Source organism: Plodia interpunctella, chromosome 4 (genome assembly GCF_027563975.2).
Source record: "Plodia interpunctella isolate USDA-ARS_2022_Savannah chromosome 4, ilPloInte3.2, whole genome shotgun sequence".
Lineage (NCBI taxonomy): Eukaryota > Metazoa > Arthropoda > Insecta > Lepidoptera > Pyralidae > Plodia > Plodia interpunctella.
In genome coordinates, this window is record NC_071297.1 from 5,278,237 (window position 1) to 5,297,633 (window position 19,397).

General features: G+C 35.4%; 1 protein-coding gene across 2 annotated transcripts in view; it reads left to right on the forward strand.

The window, feature by feature from the left end:
• LOC128669351 (semaphorin-2A-like) overlaps positions 1-19,397 on the forward strand; it is a 46,468-nt gene that overhangs the window by 22,309 nt on the left and 4,762 nt on the right. For both annotated transcript variants that reach the window (XM_053744116.2, XM_053744115.2), the window contains exons 2-12: positions 9,303-9,390; positions 12,407-12,458; positions 13,006-13,176; positions 13,529-13,799; positions 14,114-14,344; positions 14,618-14,763; positions 15,274-15,389; positions 16,699-16,853; positions 17,269-17,449; positions 17,749-18,024; positions 19,200-19,334. In XM_053744116.2, coding sequence (XP_053600091.1) covers positions 9,303-9,390; positions 12,407-12,458; positions 13,006-13,176; positions 13,529-13,799; positions 14,114-14,344; positions 14,618-14,763; positions 15,274-15,389; positions 16,699-16,853; positions 17,269-17,449; positions 17,749-18,024; positions 19,200-19,334 — 1,822 coding nt within the window. The remainder of the gene's footprint in view (positions 1-9,302; positions 9,391-12,406; positions 12,459-13,005; positions 13,177-13,528; positions 13,800-14,113; positions 14,345-14,617; positions 14,764-15,273; positions 15,390-16,698; positions 16,854-17,268; positions 17,450-17,748; positions 18,025-19,199; positions 19,335-19,397) is intronic.

The window sequence follows — 19,397 nt, forward strand, 5'->3', positions numbered from 1 at the left end:
AACTCGTGTGACTAGCGATGTGCTTTGGCTTTGTACGGCAAGGATAAAACAAATACAGACCTACGAAAGCATTTCTTATACAAACCTTTATATCTGAAAATGTTGTAAAAAGATTTTGCATTATTTTATCGAAGATTAAATAACTAAAAAATGGGTAAAATCTTACAGGTGACATGTTTACTGTTGGTGTCTATATTATTTTTGGTAACGACTGAGGATTTGTCAGGCTATCTTTTATTCCAATTCGAATGTATTATAAACTAAAGTTCATGCTCCAGGGAGAAGAACATTAGATTGGTTTCATGACATATTAAAATGTATCATTTAGATACCTAATTTATTTCTTGTTAAGATTATGGGTATCCTACAACTATACTATATATATATATATATATATATATACAATCTTATTATACCGAGTACTATATATACTATTACTAACAAGAAAATAGTCCAGTGAATTAATTCAATTCAAATCTACCTCTAACCTCTAACTTATCTCGGCTCTCTGGATTTTGTTTTAAAACAACTATTTTGTAAATTTTCTCGCACGAAGTAAACAACTTGATATTGCTGTATTTGGTATCATAACCTCGGCACGTGTTTGCTTCGGGTAGTGTAATGTATGCGGCATTATTTGCAGAGACGAGACGCCGCGCCGCGACACTGGGTTATCATCGTTACGGTTCGCTGCCCGCGTGTGCTGAGCGGGTGCCCGCATCTGTACTGCATTCATTTCCAAATGTTTACCTCCACTGAACTTGGAAATGTTCTATAATTAATGCTGCTACCTACTGTTCTATAATTAATGTTTAGATGATCATCTTAATAATTAATGTTCCAACTCTGTCAAACTAATTCCAGGATGTGTAAATGGATACAAATGTGTAAAAATAATAAATACTATACAGCTGTCGGTTATACTTCTGAGATTGCTGATCAAAACATTTCTGATGTAAAAATCTAAATTTATGAGAGTGCACCGCGATAGGTTGACAGGAAGCCCAAAGCTCATTTCACGGCGGCCGCACTCATATTTTACACTATCCAAAATTTCTGCAGCAAGTAAAAACATTGCTTCATATATAATAAGATCTTTAATATGAAGCGACAGAGCACATTTTCGTATGCATGTAACACGTACAGTTTTATCATTCTCTACAAACTAGTTCTGCGAAAATGTATGCTCGTAAAGCCAGGACAAAGAATGAATGCCGTTATTCCATATTATGCAAGATTAGCAACAAAACACGACACCTATAGGTAATGTGAATAATAAATACCTAGGTCTTATAGGTAGTTAGAAAAATGTATTTCGCGTATAACGAGATCCATTTTAGTGAGAAGATCTAATTCCACAAACAACAGAATTTCTTAAAAAATAGAAAGTGAACCTGTTGATACCTCTGTTCGAAAACGTCGATAGGGAGAAACTTCACACAGTGTGTTCGCACGCATATGTTTTCTTATAGGTAAGATAAGCCTTTGCATACACTTTTAACCAAAATCTTCTGCTCCAGTAAAAATTGGTAATCGGATTTGGTCGCTCTATGCTTGCTTAAGCTAAATATAACAAAACCACTCTATATGGAGTGCCTTTCGACATAACGGTGGATTTAAAGCCATGAAAATCGTGCATCAGGGGCCACGCCGTATTAGAGAGTGCACTAAACCGCCTTATCTCCCCTACTTGTTTAGATAGACGTCGACGTCTTCCGTAGAATGCATCTTTAAGGAGTTCTCAGATAAGATTTTATGCTCAAAATAATGTTTGGTGGATCAAATAAGAAGGGGTCTCGGTGCGGGCTCTGATATCAAAATAGAATGCAAAGTAGCTTTCGATTACTGGTTTATTGTTAATAGAATGTATTATCAGCGGATTAATGGGATGGTGAATAGGCAATTTGTTATGCGGGATGAACGACTTTTGTAAGATATGGGTACTAAATCGCTTTTTATTGAATTGATACTGTCTTTAATTGTCTGTGAATTCTATATTTAAATTCATAATCTAAAGACAATACAAACCACGGCACTGTTCTTCATTGGATTAGATACAGGGGCATTGTCATTAGACGGTCCCGGTGGACGTGTGAGTGTGATGCCAAGTCGGCAGGAGGTCGCAGTAGGTGCCGAATCTGCCGTCACCTCAGGCTGGTCCTCTCTGCACTCACTGACCTACATCCGCTTTGGCACCGCTCACAATCGCCGCTTCAACTTAATTGTCCCGACACTTCGCTCTCGTAACGACTGTGCTGCAATCGCCGATTCAAGGGGGCGTTCTGAACTACGGCTGCAACCCGTATCGGTCACGCTTTGCGCAGATATCATCCCGACAGTGGGTCAAACGGCAGCTGCAGTGAAGATGACGTTATGCAAATGTTGGCTTTGTAGCGATTCAAACGTTTGTCAGCAAAGCTCTCAAATAAATTTAATTCCAGTTCGTGATGCACCGCGGTGGAATAAAGTAAAAATACGACACATAGTCTGGGTGCCATATTACGGGCATTATACATATAATGAAAGAGGGGGATTACAATTTGCCTTTGTGACTGCGTCGTCCAATTACATTAATCTGGCGTGCGGGTGCCGCGGCGGCGCCGCAAGCAACTTGATTAAAAATTCTATTAGTTGAAAAGCACAGACATCTTCTTAATAGATAAAGTGCACTTTGCTAGTTGTGGCGACTCAGTTTGCATTTTTGTTAGCGTTAGGCAACAATAGGGTTAATACTGTTGTGTATGAATTTCAATTGAGTGCACAGGTAACTTGATCTTTGTTTTAGAGTTCCATAAATTCATAGTAACGAAAACTTAATATTACTTATTGTTCCATAAGTATTATGATGTGATGTATGATGTTGTTTATATGTTTTGACGTAACAATCTTTTAAAAACTATAATTACTGCATTACTAACAAGAATTTGTCCCTTTGCCAGCGTAAACTTCAGATTTAACATACATAAAAAAATTCCATTCTGCTGTTTTAATTCAGAACCTTAATATCATTTTACATTTAACACGATTATTATTTGTCTTTAATATACCTAACCAACCCAAGATTAGTTTACAAACCGACCTACATTTGATCAGAAACCTGATGTAAAGCCCCGTTTTTAGCTCATCCTCCGATACTATTCCAATTTATTTTACGATGTTACGATACATTTTCAGTTTATCTGAAAATAGGTATCTTGCGATCCTCCGTCGTTCGTTTTAAGGGTAATAATAGGAAAATACTTTCGGAATAAAAATATATTTAGTTAATAAAGTATTTTAATATTAACAAAATTATATCATACTTGCGGGATGCATGGAGGATGCCAATGGTCAGACAAATAGGAATACTGAGGACCGTACAAAGTGGATGATAATAAGTTGGATTTAGTCAAGTTAAAGACTTGACTTTGAAGATACTTGATTGGACTGATGGTAGGTTCTAATAGATGTAAAATTTATTTTCTTTAACCCGTTGTTCTTTTTTTTCTTTAGTAAAGTGAAAAATCATAATTACCTAAGTATATTTGCTTATTGTTACAATTAATGAAAACTAAAATAATAATTAATGAAAACAAAATAAAAATTCCATATTTTATGCGCTTGTGACAATTTTCGTCACAAACGTTAAATATTGCATAGATGTTACTTATATTTTTTGATAACTCTACAAAAGTATATCTTTACACAATCGAGAATTTCTATACAAATAAAAAAAAACTTCTTCTGTATTAAAAAAAATATCTGTTTTCTTTTTCATTAGTAAATTAAAAAATATACATTTAAATTACGGCCCTGATTACATTACACGGTACGCAATCGTAACCCTATTTTTCAGACAGGCTGCGTAATTTTCATAAAATATCATACTGTAATTTGTGGTATGCAAGTCTTATCTTCTGGCACCGTCCCCATTTCAAAATTAATTACAACGAGGTATAATGTTGGCAATTGAATTAAGCGTCGTCACCTCGTCGTCGCGTCTCAACTGAAATCCGTGTAAAAACAACATTGGCTTGCGGCTGTAATGAACGCCCCGGGCTGAGATACCATAGACCTTTATTTAGACTAGATATAGCCACGGAATTAGTAGGTGAAGTACTTACACGGAGATGCTATATCTCCATGGCATTTTCTTTGTCCAGTACAAAGTTACTTGAAATAAGGTCAAGTTTAATCAATCACTCTAAATAAGAGAAATGTTTGTCATATAAATTTTCTATAGTAAAGTTTTTCTGGACTATTTTTGTCACAACACTTATGGTCAACTGGCTTTTGCTCTCTATCTCCTCATTGGGGCTTTTTATGCAGCGAAGCAGAATATACTATATACTTATTCGTAAAAAGTATAAAGAAATTTATATCTGTGACCATGAGATGAGAGAAACAGTCCCTACGGCCGGGGCCGGGTGGCGAATTCACGCACAATGTAATTTTCTCACATTTGAAAGGGCTGAAAATGTACGAAAAGTTAATATCTAGTATGAAGTATTGATGATTCTCTTACACTAGAAATTATTTATAATAATCTCTCTCATATTTAATTAAAATAGAGTTTAAATGAATATAGTATCTATAATTTATAAGCATTTCACATGTTCACATTTTCATTCACACAATAATACTTTCCCTATTTTCACTGCAATCCAAAGACGTTTATTGTGAATAACAAAAGTAACATTCATTATTTCAAAAGTTAAGCCGTTTAAAATGTTTCGCATTTTAAGTTTATCTTAAGACATTCAATGCTATCATTTATTCTAAAGTACAGTGTGTCTGTGATTAAAAAGCGTAACTATAAAAGCTTTTAAATTTAAACCCAGTAAAAACACACAGGAGCTAGAGCAGTAAATCACTCATTCGTTTTGTTGGAACCGGGAAGCTGAAATGTGGAGTTAGTGTAAAAAGAACAAACTTACTATCTTTCCGATGTGCGATACATATCGTCGGAGGTGGGCGGCGACCAGCGAGCAGATTTACGCGGGGCACACACGGCATCTCAACCTGACGACGAAAAAAGGACACCCCTACTAACATAACTCACTACTGTAATAAATTCACTACTACTTACCGTTTAAAGTGGATTCGAAATTCGAAGAAACCTGCCCCGGAACTTTGATCGAGTTCAAACAAATGTTAGGGGACATTCTGCAAAGCAAACTGTAGTAAAACGTTTACCGGGAATTGTTCTTTTTAAGTACACAGACAACTCTCTCTGTAAGTCGCCGACACTCGTGTGAGCTCTCTGTAAATACGCAGACATTATTTGGACATGGCTCAGCAGCCGTCCGATTTACTTTTGGTTTTAGGACTCGGCTTATTGTTAGAGATGGAAAGTTAATGGAAGTTTGTTCATTCTAACATTGTCAAAATTGAAATAATAGGTCAAATACAAAGTTTTTTTATTTTGTTGCTTAAGTATAGCAAAAAAAAAACTTGGTATTTGACCTATTATTTTAATTTTTGTGAGAAATAAGGCTAGAAATAGTGCTACTTTATTGGTATTCCTGTTGCTCTAGAGACGATGCGTTTTAGGAGAGTCGACAGTAAGAAGAAGACTCCAAAAATATAATAAAACATAGACAACGAATAAATATACCTGTAAATAAAATGATATTAAATGACAATCAAAACTGAGCCACATAAAATGAAACCTTACTTATACTAACAACTTGAATGTATTTATGGATGTAAAGCGTTCGAAATCAAATACACGTATAACATAAAAGATCTACATGTCTTATTGACTGACCCACCCGGCAGCCCAGATGTGAGCAAACAAAACCACGAGGCCACAAAGCCAGCTGCCGCGCCGCGCAGCAGATAGTCGACTATAGTTGACTAACACTCGCATTGTCTTTTTGGAATGTGAGGCATTTCACTCACAGGCTACTGGCAACCGACGCGCCGTTTACGCTGTTTCATTTGTTGTCCATCTTGCCACTTAGCTCGTCCATTTCATTGTTGTAAATTAATGATTGAGAGATAGTATTTCTTTACGAAAACAGGTTTTAAATCTTTAATAATCTTAAATTTAATTCGAAACATTCATATACACTCCTAATTTTAAATAAAACCATTGAGGGTTTTATTTAAAATTAGGAGTGTATAAAGATCTACAACTGAAACTCCATTGAGATGCAGTTATGATAACTTTAACAGAATCGACACCCTGTCAGCTCTGTACTTGTTGCGGTATTTAACCGACGATCAGCATAATGCGGTCGTCTGCCAGCGGCGCGTTACTTCACCTCGTTCATTATGGATTTACATTTTAACCGCTTCGCCACATTGCCTATTTTGTTTAAATTAATTTATCGAAATTGCTGCTCTTTGCGACAAAACGAATATGTTAAAGAATATTTTTGTTCAATGAAAATGATAAATGATGATTGAATGAAAATACTTCAAAGTTTTTGTATAACACAAAGTAGCTTCCCGCTTTACATCTGTTTTTGTATGCTTAGATCTTTAAACTACGTAAAGGATGTTAATGCAAGTTTTTAAAATAAATAGATGAAGAAGGGGAAGGTTTAAGTGTATAATTTATTATGGCTTTACCCGAGGGAAGCCGACATGGACCAATAGCATAAGTACCTTTATTTTAGTGTCGTCTGATCTGCGTATCAATGCTACATCTTTGTTACTGCTACGTAAAAAGTAATTATTAAAAATATATTTATATCAATATCTTAGTTTTTTCTTAGCCTTTTGATGTGTCCTACTGCTGGGCAAAGCTTCCCTTTCTATTTTAAACCAGTCTTTGTCGAGGGCAGCCTTATACTTAATGGACGGAACTACTACTATTACGGATTTTTTTTTTTTTTATATAAATATATTGGGACAAATCACACAGATTGAGCTAGTCCCAAAGTAAGTTCGAGACTTGTGTTATGGGATACTAACTCAACGATACTATATTTTATAATAAATACATATATAAATAAACATCCAAGACCCGGGCCAATCAGAAAAAGATCATTTTCCATCATGACCCGACCGGGGATCGAACCCGGGACCTCTCGGTTCAGTGGCAAGAACCTTACCACTGCGCCACCGAGGTCGTCGATTTAATTTAATCAATTACTTAGTAAATAAATAAAATAATTTTCAAAATTATAAAAGTAACCAATAACACTTAAAGTTTTTAGCCGCGTGACTAATAAATATCTAATCCGGTCATGTGGATACCAACGTTATGTAATTAATAAATAAATCATAGGGTTATATTATTAATTAGAAGAGCGCGTGGAGTTCTGCGTATAAATCGCTGTGCACAGTTCGTTAGATATTCAAACAATGCCTTCATTAGCGCTGTAATCGCTGCGGTATTCAACCGCTGGACTTTGTTACGGCAAATACTACACGCGTGGTCAACTGTGGGTGCCAATACATCCTAGAGATGTAACGAATATTCGCATTCACGTTAGCGAATATTTGCATTAACGCTAGCAAATATTAGCATTCACGCTAGCGAATATTCTCGCATTCACGCTAGCGAATATTCTCGCATTCACGCTAGTGAATATTCGCATTCGCATGCAATTTTACTTTAATATTTTGAGGACGTACCTAATTATTTGCTCGAATAAATAAGTAGTAGGTAGCTAAGTACTAATACTAGAATAAAACATAAATTTATTCTAGAAGGTCCTACTTTGTTGGGTACAAAGATCACATTAAACATATTATATTAATATATTAACATCCGAAAAGCAATTCTTGAATTATATCAATATAATATTGAATTATATTATATCAAAAAATAATTGAATTTTCAAATATTCGCACTCTACAATATGATCGAAAATTTCGAATTAATGGTCTCGACTGTATTTGTTTCGTAACATCACTAGTCAACACATACAAGCGTGGTCAAGTGTGGGTGTCAATTGAAATTATTGCACACCACAAACATGTCATGGTGCCCGAAACGAGTACTAAACTCTTGGAATGCTGTTTCGCAATTATTGTGATAATGAAACGGGATATTGGGTACCATATAAGCTTATTGTAAAGGTCTTATGCTAGCGGGTATTATAATTTATAAGCTATAAAATCATACTAGTAGTTATATTTTAGTCATTTAGAAAATTAAACATCTGGCGGAGGGCAATATCATTTGTGTGTTTAGAAGTCGGCGATAAATAATAATTTCCTATGGATTTGATTACCGGTTTGTCTAACAATAGTCTTCTCAATCCTGGTGTTCATTATTATCATTATGTATATAAGTTATCTAAGTAGAATCTGATTTCAGAAAATTGCTGCACGCACCATATTAAAGGAAATGGGGTGAAAAAATATATCAGTTGTTAATAAGTTTAAGTAGTTGTTTTACTAAAGTTTAAGGGGAGGTGAGTGCGTCACGATAGGTAGCGTGAGCAACCAGCGCACGTTGCGATATGATAGTATCAGTAATAAGAAGGATATCAGTGGGCCCTGGGATTCGACGTTCAACCGCTGAGGAAGAACCGAGAAAACGCTCAGAGTCGTATAAAAGATATTATTGTTGTATTTATATTTCCAAACATTTGAGATAATTTAGAAATTTCCATGAAATATTTAACGAACCAACTATTCTGCATGCTTGATGTGTCTTATCGCGTGAAAGTTCCGTAGACGTGCTACGCGAACTACTCGTTCTTCTTTATTCATATTATTAGCACCTGTCTACGAATTGCTGTGCCTCTACGCGCTACGACGACGATGTCTTACCTTGTCGCTTTTATTGATCAAACTTCAAATTAAATATCACTTGCCATTCATATTGGTTGAGAAATTCGTAGTAAATTAGTTCCCTATCAAGAAGGTGAAGGATGATTTTTAAAAATAGAGAAAATTTATATTTATAATAAAAAAAAAACACGAATAAAAAAACAAATGCTGCGAATGTTACGAGTTTGGATTATAAAAAAATATATTTAGAAGACGGCCTGCACGCCCTGTACCACATGAATCCTGCATGCTTACGTTCCATATTTAAAATTTGAAATCGGATATTATTCTTAGAAAATGGAAGTACGAGCACTTAAAAATGGAGTTACTGGACCGCTGATATTGGTTGAAAAAGCATGACAAGTTGGAGCACGAATTTTTACAGTTGGTGGTGTACGTTTTGCCGGCGTCTTAGCTAGTGATGTAGTAATAATCAGTCATACTCTGAATTTTTTATATATTTAAAAAATATATTTAATATTTTTAGTAGATATTTTATAAATACATACAACTTTGAAATTACGTATAAGTATAATAGTAGTAAAATCATGATAATTATATTTAAACCTGTTTTTCTTTGCCTACAGATCACATACGAGAATTTTCTTGCGGCAGCCTCTTTTACCGCACTCTCTATTTGAATGAGGAGGGCAATACGCTTTATGTAGGTGCTATGTAAGTATTAAACTTCTATCACATATGTTAATGGAAACAAAAAAATAAGTAAAACAAATGCATTTATCAGTTGTGTCGTTAATGTGTAAATAAGTGTTGTGCAGTTAAGGTATCCTTGATTGGTACTGATTTAACTACATAAAATGAAATATAATTAGACGTATAGTATTTGTGTTAGCAAAATTTTTATTACATCGGTTTATGAATGCCACTTTGTTGTGCGTTAAATTTCCTTTATAAGAAAATCTGTTTAAAAACCCCGGTTAGTATCGAAAAAAGTTATGTCCCCAGTGGACATAACTGTCTTGTTAGAAACGATCATAGTTAAAGTGGCAATCGGCCAATGACAGAATTTTTCATTATATCTACATTTCTGTCATTTTCTCAATATATGTAAAACATGTACTTTATATTCATTTAGGTAATATAAACATGTACAATCATTTATATTATTTTTCGCATTTACATATTTTTTATTTAGGAAATACTTACTTGAGTATTCCGGTCCTAGTTCAGGTTTAGGTGACTATACATAAAGTTAGAATGGCCCAGCTGTACGCGATCCCCAGTCATCCCATTTTTTACGGTAGATTTATTGATATGGGACACTACAGACACCTTTATTCTTTTTGGCCATTTTTCCGATCATAATAAAGTACTGGTTGAAAGTAAAATGTCAATTTGATCTAATGTTCATGGAAGTACTACGTACAACTGAGTACCTACTAATTCCATGCTAATGTCACAATGGTGGCCGATATTAGAAATAAAATAGTAGCATCCATTACGGTATTTATTTATTGTGATTGAAGTGAAAATGACTTCGACTAATTATTTGGCAGTTTGGTTTCGATAATGCGATTCTGTAGGTACGTAAAAGTTGGTATTGGTACACAATATTGACATTTTTTTAATACTTACATTTAAAAGTCAATATATTAACATGTTAGATAGTATTAAGTATTATATTAATTAAATAATTAATTTGCAATGCGCAATGTTTTCATTAAGAAAAAACCGGGTTTAATGTGAAGTGGTTATTATTTATTTACTTAATAGCAAACAAAACAGATCCCAGACTAAGAAAGGAAGTACATAGCTATAACATATACCTATGGAATGTAAACGTTACAGTTTTTAATATGTGAAATGTGATTATTTTGTGTGTAAATCGTTGATGTGCCAAAATAAATAAAAAAATTAACGGAACTTCCAAGTAAATAGATTGGTGTACCTAATTACTACAGTCATCCTACAATCATCTTTGACACATATAATCCAAGCCTAACAAATGACTCAAAAAATTAAAAACAACATACATACTACTCGTACAACCTAAGTACTTACTAAATAGGTAGAAACCATCCATCATACAATTTTACCAGCCATCGCCCATCGTAAACCCATCGCGATATGCCCCACATGAGACCTTTATATTATTTCCGTACATTGGAGAACAATTGCAATAAAAACCATTGTATTTGCGACAATACCGTCATAACTTATCCTCTCCCGCGTACCTGTAGAATATCTTAGTAGTTGTTACTGCTATAAAATGATAGGCTCAAATAACGCTAGTCTAGTTAGTTGGACGAACGTATTTTTTTTATTATAATGACTGGAATTATCAATATTGTTCACAATATTGTTAACTAGGTAAATGCATTTTTATACAATGGCAACACCGCGGGGTCATCGGCGCGCGTCGGCGTTCCCAAATAACGGAATAACAACTACCTAATATCAAAATTTTAAATGTTTATAACATTTCAAATTTTGATATTAGGTAGTTGTATTAGAAAGATTTAGTAAATTTTAATATCATTAATAATTAAATATATAAGATAATAATATATTAATTATTTGTAAGAAATACGAACTGATCGCATATGAATAATATTTTAAAGTAATTAAGTAATAAGATTCTTTCCTTAGAATGCTTACCGCGAATTTGTTTTGTATAATGAAGTCTACTGAATAAATATAAGCAAAGACAAGATTTATTATTATTTCACTAAAACATACTGAAAATATAATAATAAATCACAAGGTACTTTCACGATATCCGTCTTCTCTAAACTTGTCGGTTGACTATCCAAGCATATTGATCAATCACTTTTGTTTTTTATAGCTTGGACCTAAATAATATGAGACCTTTAATAAATCCTTCGAACTGTTGTAAAAGCCGCTTCTCTGACCATTTAGAATACAAGTTCGAGTATGATGCTTTTAACATCTTTGATTTTTGCCTTTTTTCTATGTGTCTATAAACCAGCTGATTTATTACAATTAATTTTAATTTTGAAATAGGTTATGTATGCGTATTTTGTAAATAATGTGATACTTTAATATCTTTTGATGTGGGTTGCGGGACTGGTAATTTCATCTCTCATAACTTATATCTTTTTTCTTACTTATATATCAGCCACCACATTAGTATAAGTATTTTAATGTAAAGCTATGCAACGACACTTTTGATCTAACTCTAACATATAAGCTATTTTAGTTACATTTCATAAAAAAAAAAAAGAAAACTAATAAAATTATACACCGTAGTGGAGAACAAAAAGGGAAGGAAACGAGAGAGATAACTGGAATTATTTTAGTAGTATTAATGCGGAGCATTGGGCTATTCTGCGTAATTTATACGGCTCGTTGAACACCGACTTGAAGCAAATAAAATAAATAGAATGGTCGCATTCTGCGCATATGCTCCTCGCGCCGCAAAAAGTGGCATTCGTTCCATTCCGCTGCGGATTGTCTAGTTACTCTTGCAACACTTTTTTATTTCCAACAATTTAAATGTAGCAAAGAAAACCATTTTCTGTAGTGACTCTCTTTGCTGAGAATTTACCATTTTTACACGAATTCGGCGAGGAAAAAAGGTTTATGAATTTATCAGCTTCGTTGGCGATTCTTTTTTTACAGTGCTTTTCTTAACGTTCATATTTACGATTCAATTAATTACATTCGTTCCTATTTAGTATTAATTTAATATCTAACTATTTTGTTACAGGGATCGGGTATTTAAATTAAATATGACAGACATTAGTCAATCACACTGTGAGGTAAGAACTACTTCCTTTTTCAGGTAAGAAACTATTTTCCTCAAAGCAAAAGGAAAACATCAACTATGGTCGTTAGGAAAGTGTTCTAAAAGCCACTTTTCCGGTACTACACTGGATATTTAAGGCATCTTTCTTTCACATATGGCTTTCATACATTTCCCCACCTGAGTGTCATAGCCTTTTCAAAGGCAAAACTCTTCTGTAAGCACTGCAGTTTATACTTGCAAATTTTACTTCCCTTGTATGTTGAAAGAAAAACTGAAGAATTAAAATTGTTATAATAGTACTATCTTAAATTACAATGAAAAAGGTCGTCTTAGTACTACAGAAATTTATAAATTTATTATTATTCTGTGCTATACTTATTATAAAAAGTTTATAGCTAAAAGAACTTTTAGAGAGTATAAAACGAAGTTTCCAAGGAATTGACTTCAGCTTTATAACTTTTTGTTCAAAGTAAATTATAAATTAATTTACTTATTCTTAATGAATTGTTTTGAAAAGGTCATAGGTACATAAGCTTGTTTTAAAATTATTTTTATTTCAGCGTGACGCATTGCTACTGGAAGCGAGTAATGTAGCGCAGTGTGTCAGTAAGGGCAAGTCGGAGCCCTTCGAATGTAGGAATCATATACGGGTGCTGCAGCCCCTGGGCGATGGCGAGAGGTTGTACGTCTGTGGAACCAACGCCCACAACCCGAAAGACTGGGTAGTTTATGTAAGTACACAACCGATCCCTAGTCACACCAGTGTATTCTAAATATTATTTTATTTGGTTTATTATTTGTTGTTCTGAAAGGAATTGTAATCTTTTTTTCTACTAAATATCCTACTTTCTTTCATGTTAAGACACCAGTAATTGACAAAGCAACTTTGAAGGCTACTTAATAATTTAAAATAAAACTTCTTTCCACATGTTACATTTTACCACACCATACATCAATTATTCACGGTGCTAATTGAAATTCTGAACTATTATTTATAAACACCTTGTATTGACGTCCAGTCTTTGGTGTGTAATTGATAGGTGTAGACCGAACCCTCGCATGATATATCATTATTGCTCGCAGTTGAATTTGACACATCTACCTCGACACGAGTACGTTCCCGGGGTGGGACATGGGGTGGCCAAATGTCCATATGATCCGGCGGATAACAGCACGGCCGTGTGGGTCACGAAGGGCAACCCTGGAGGCCTGCCTGCGCTCTACGCGGGCACCAATGCAGAATTTACCAAAGCAGACCCAGTCATTTTCCGGAATGACCTCTTCGACTTGCGGACGGGTCAAAAGAAATTCAACTTCAAAAGAACCTTGAAATACGACTCAAAGTGGCTAGACAGTGAGTAATTTAAACAGTAGTACTAAACTTGGAACATCGACTATTGCGATAAATAAGCATTTCAAGATATTTTACGACGAAGACTATCGACACAGTAAATATCAGACTTGATTTATAACTGGATGTAAAGAATCTGTGCCCGTGTAGATACATAGAATTTCAGCTCAATCATTTTGTTTTTTGTTTTAAATAAATATATACTTAATTGTAAAATTATTGAAAATGTTTCATCGCTTGCTGATAAAGTTCACTGATAGCGTTAAAAATTTTATTCGTTGTTCATTCTGTTCTCCGATTTTTCTCCTTTTTCCCAGAAACTAACTTCGTCGGTTCCTTTGACGTCGGGGAATACGTGTTATTTTTCTTTCGGGAAACAGCGGTGGAGTTCATGAACTGCGGCAAGGCGGTCTACTCGCGAGTGGCCAGGGTTTGCAAGCAAGACACGGGCGGAAAACACATTCTCAGCCAAAACTGGGCCACGTATCTCAAAGCCAGACTCAACTGCAGCATACCTGGCGAATTTCCCTTTTATTTTGATGAAATACGTAAGTTAATATCATAATCTTAATCACAAGGTGTCCACTGTTGGACATAGGACTCTCCCAAAGACTTGGCATAATTACCGATATATTGAATAATCAATAAAACAATAAACTTTAATTTAAAATGCTTTATTAGGAATTTCAATTTCGATTGAATATTTTTGCTTTCAAGTGAAATTAATTTTTGCAAAGTTCCGAGGGATTGATTTGGCGCGCTTTGATTTAAAGGAGTTTATACGTTAGTATAACGTCTAAATAGAGGTTGGTTGTCGCCAGAGAGCGTGTACCAGATGCCAGATGACCCGAGCCGGTTCTACGCTGCATTCACGACTGGTGCCAGCGACGGGCTCGTTGGCTCTGCTATTTGCACTTACACTATGGAAGACATACAGGAGGCTTTCAGTGGCCGCTTTAAGGAGCAGGTCAGTCCAACTTTTCTGGAAATAAAAAGTCTATAATGCGTCTATACAGCAATATCACAAAGAAAAGGGAGAAAAAACCTTTTAGGGGGTTTAGGAACATATTAAAAAATATTAAATCAGTTACCCATTTCACCATATACTTTAATTTTATTTGAGTTTTTTGTTATTGCATCTTCCATATAATAAACAGTGATATGTCGTAAAAATATGTTCAAAAATACCTACTTTAGAAAAACATTTACAGAAATAACTACTATTGTATCTGTTTCTATCTTTCTTCTTTTTCACAACACCTACGCTGGTTGTATGTACTTCAACGTTGTTTACTGATTTAAGTAAACAACGTTGGAGCACAGCTAGGGTGTGTTGCACCGCCAACTTTGACGTTGACTTTCATGTGCGCAACAAAATGCAAAGTACGCCATTTTGTCAATGTCATTTGATGGTGTCACACACCCTTTCAGTCTTTATTATATAAAGGGTACTGCTAACACCGGTATCTTGTGACAGGCCACGTCCAACTCTGCGTGGCTGCCAGTGCTGCGCGCAAGGGTCCCTGAACCAAGACCCGGGACATGTGTCAACAATACAGAGACTCTACCAGACAACGTACTCAACTTCATAAGGTAAGATTATTTTACATATGTACTTGTTATACAAAGCATAACGAAGATCGTTCCAAGTGGGGAAATAGAAATAGCAAAGCGGATACTGACTTTGACGTTTAACGGCTTTAGAAGAAACCGGGAAAACGCTCAGATGATAGATATAGATAAATTAAATAGAAGCTTGTATTTTCGGAAATTAAAATACCACTTCACGAGATCGAAAGTTAACTAGAACATTCAGGGTTATTATAATACTTTAACTACAGTTTTACAATGAATTTTGTCGATTAGACAACTCAAAAGGAAGTTTGTTAATTTTATATACTTAATAGAGTAAGTACCTAATATACGTATATACCTACTCTGTTAGGTATACAAAAGAGTTTAGAGTTTCATAAAAGATTCAAGTTTTCCTATATTATTACTTGCAGTAGGAAAATTCATGAAAAATAAAAGCGTAGCAAACTTCAATAACACTAAACGGTTTCGTTCTTTATTGCTATAACGAATAACCTATAACCGTACCCGATATTGGAAAGCAGTAGTATTCCCTCCTCGCACCCCGCACTCCCGCGCTAATCCGAACAAGACCTCACATTAGTTTCGCGACTCGTATATTCTCTAATTGGGTCACACTCGCGTACTTTAATTGATGACGCGGTGCGAAAACCGTAAGTAACGTCTTTGTTCTCCCTATTTTTATCGCCAATTTAGAGGTAACATTGCAGACTAAGAAATATCGCGCTCATTCCCGCAAAGTTATTTATGCACTCATAAAATTGTAAGTATTCACACACATAAATGCTTTAACGATCGCTGAAATGGGCTTGAAGTTTAATGCACTTTATGTGAAATTAAGATGCCAAAAAGCTTTTTATTGGAATTTCACGCTGTTAACCTGCGATAAAGCTTTACGGGGCATTAAGTGTGAGGATGCCATCGAACGTATTATGCCAATACTCGGAAACCAATGTTGCGTGGAGCGGACCGGAGCGCATTGTTTTGACTTGAAGTGGACTCTCCAGCGCGCGTGTTCAGTAAATTGCACGATATTACTGTGACAGGTTACTTACATCCTATAGCTGATAGTCAGCTATAGGATGTAAAATAAAATAAAATCCGCAACAAGCTTCGTCAAAAATATTTATAATATGTACATATTTTTGAGGAAATTTGTTCGTCTTTATTGACGAACGGTGTTGCAATTTTTTTTCTTCTATGTATTTTGGGCGACTGTTTCAATGACCTATCGGTTCTCTCCAGTTTCCAAAAATGAATAAATTAGTAAAAGTGTTGGAAGGTAGTTTATCCTATCTGCTTTGTCTAGATCACACCCACTAATGGACTCAGCGGTCCGCCATGAGGGAGACGCCCCCGCGTTCTACAAGCGTGACTTAGTGTTGACCACGCTAGTGGTAGACCGCCAGTTTGTAGACATGCTGACTGATGACATCACGTATACTATCTTCTATGCAGGCACCAGTAAGTAAGATGTAACAAGCTTCACAAGTTCCGTCTCATTTGTGTGACATAGGATGGTACAAGTTAAGAACGTTGGTGTAAGTTAGTGGACTAGGTAGCTTACAATACTATTAAAATCCTTCATATGCCTGTCTGCTCAATATTATAAATGCGAAAGTCTCTATCATGCTTTCACGGCTAAACTGAGCCAATTTTAATTAAATTTGGGATATATATAGGGTTAAACATAGGCGACGGAATGTAAGAGCAGTTTTTATTGCTCTTGTTTTCTGTAAAAAAAACAAGTAGGGGTGTTACATCTATTAAAGCTTGTTTAAGTGCTCAGCGTCATTTTCGGTAAAAGCTGGATCAGTTGTACGTGAGTCCGTTATAACATCTAATGATTACATTTGTTGACATAGTATTATGGTCATAGGTGCAGGAGAAGTATATAAGATAGTGCAATGGGCTGGCGGAGGCTCGCGCGTGGCGGACGTGTGGCGCGCGGCGGGCATGGAGAGCGTGCGGGCGCTGGCGCTGTCGCGGAGGACGCACGCGCTCTACCTCGCCACAGACAACCGTCTCAGGCAGCTGCCGCTCAGGGCTTGTTCCCATAGGTGAGTATCGACAGTTAGAGGGGTCTCTAACTGTCGATAGGGGGTATAGACATATAGCCAACCGGAAACCTGACCTGAGACTGATGAGATGTAGTCCCCGCTGCATATGGACGCATCCGTCGACAAACCTCAATACAACGAAAGACAGCATACGCTCTTTGTTTATTCTGTGGCCTAGGCCATAAAATAGCCACAGTATCCTGAAACTAAACTGCTTCTCACTTTATTGAAATGATATGTATTTAATACAAATATTATTAAACCTGATTACCCACACTCAACCCATATTTTCCAAACAGGTATGACAGTTGCCTGCGCTGCGTGCTAGACCCTTACTGTGGTTGGGACAAAGAAGTGGGTGCGTGCCGTCCATACACGCCGGGGCTACTTCACGACGCCACCAACTCTACTCCATCCATTTGCGAGGCCAGTGCCCCTCTAAGAACTGTCAGAGCTGGTTATGGCCAAAGCGTCCATTTGGCTGCCTTCGGGAAGACACCGGAGGCATTGAAAGACCAGCTAGTAGTCTGGTACCATCATTCCAGAGAGAAGGGAAGATATAAAATTAATTTCAAGTAAGCATTGAGATATATAATTACTTAGTACTTCTTAGGTCTTTAATTGGTACTTTTACATTTAGAATTTCATTTAGATTTTTTTTTATTTACAAAAATATAAATGTAAATTACATTTAATTGATAGTGCATAATACAAATTACTCGTATAGTCAATAATATATGAATGAAAAAATATTCATAGAAGTCTATTCGATCTCGAATACGTCCTCGTGCTACGAATGAATTATATAGGTATATTATTGTATTCGTATATTATCTACTCCAGTTTATTATACAGGGTTACTGGTATCTAACGCATAACCTTCCAAAGGCGCAAAATGTACATAGAGACTTCAACATCTTTTGTTCTACGACTTTTGTCTTAACGTCAAAAAATCTTTTTTAGTTTTAATGTCGTTTTCATAAAACGTTAACTCTATGTTCGATTCCGCTACATAACGCTACTATACTGTCTCGTGTTGCTTGGCTATTTTATAGATTTAAGATGTGTAGAATCGCAAATTAGCTTTTTTTTATATGAAAATAACTACGAATCACGAAAAGTCGTAGAATAAAAGTTACTTGTTTTGATGTACCCAAGTAGTCTATAGGAGGTTCTGCGTTTGATACCAACAACCCTGTATAATGGTTCCAGTATTTCATTATAATACTATAATATTAGGAGCAGTGTGGTCTCGTTGCGTATATTATTTATTGGAAACGATCGAAGAGTGGAGCTCTGGGAAAGACGTGGATAATTATATGTTCGTGTTACTAACGGTAATACTGTTATAACATTCAAACAGACAGAGTACAAAATGTACAACTGTATAAAAATATAATCATGCCTATAAACTAAGTTCATTCTTAAAATAACCACATAATTATTGATTGTATAACATTATTATGAGTTTAAAACTAAATTTGTATTTTATCTTTGTGTAAACGAATTATTTTAGTGCAAATAAAGGTTATTAGTGCAAATAAAGGTTATAAATTATCATATTGTAATTTCACAGATAAACTATCTGCTAGATAAGTCGGACTGAAGTTATTTGTTAGTTATCCAACATTTGTGAAACAATTTTTACTCTCTTCGATATGTTACATACATATATAGGTTATGAGCAAGCAATATTTTATCAGCAAGCGGTGAAACAAGCCCATAAAAATACTTTTGGTCATTGTGACAGTTGGGAGAGAGTGCTACAAAGCTCAGAGCGCGGGTTAGTTCTGCTGTCAGTATCGGACTCCGACCGCGGGCTCTACGAGTGTTACTACGGGCCCACGCTCATCGCGTCCTACAACCTGGACATCGATGTACACAGGTACCGTCGGCTGCACAGCTATCTTTATGCCATCTACACACTAATTCTAAACAGTTCAGTCAG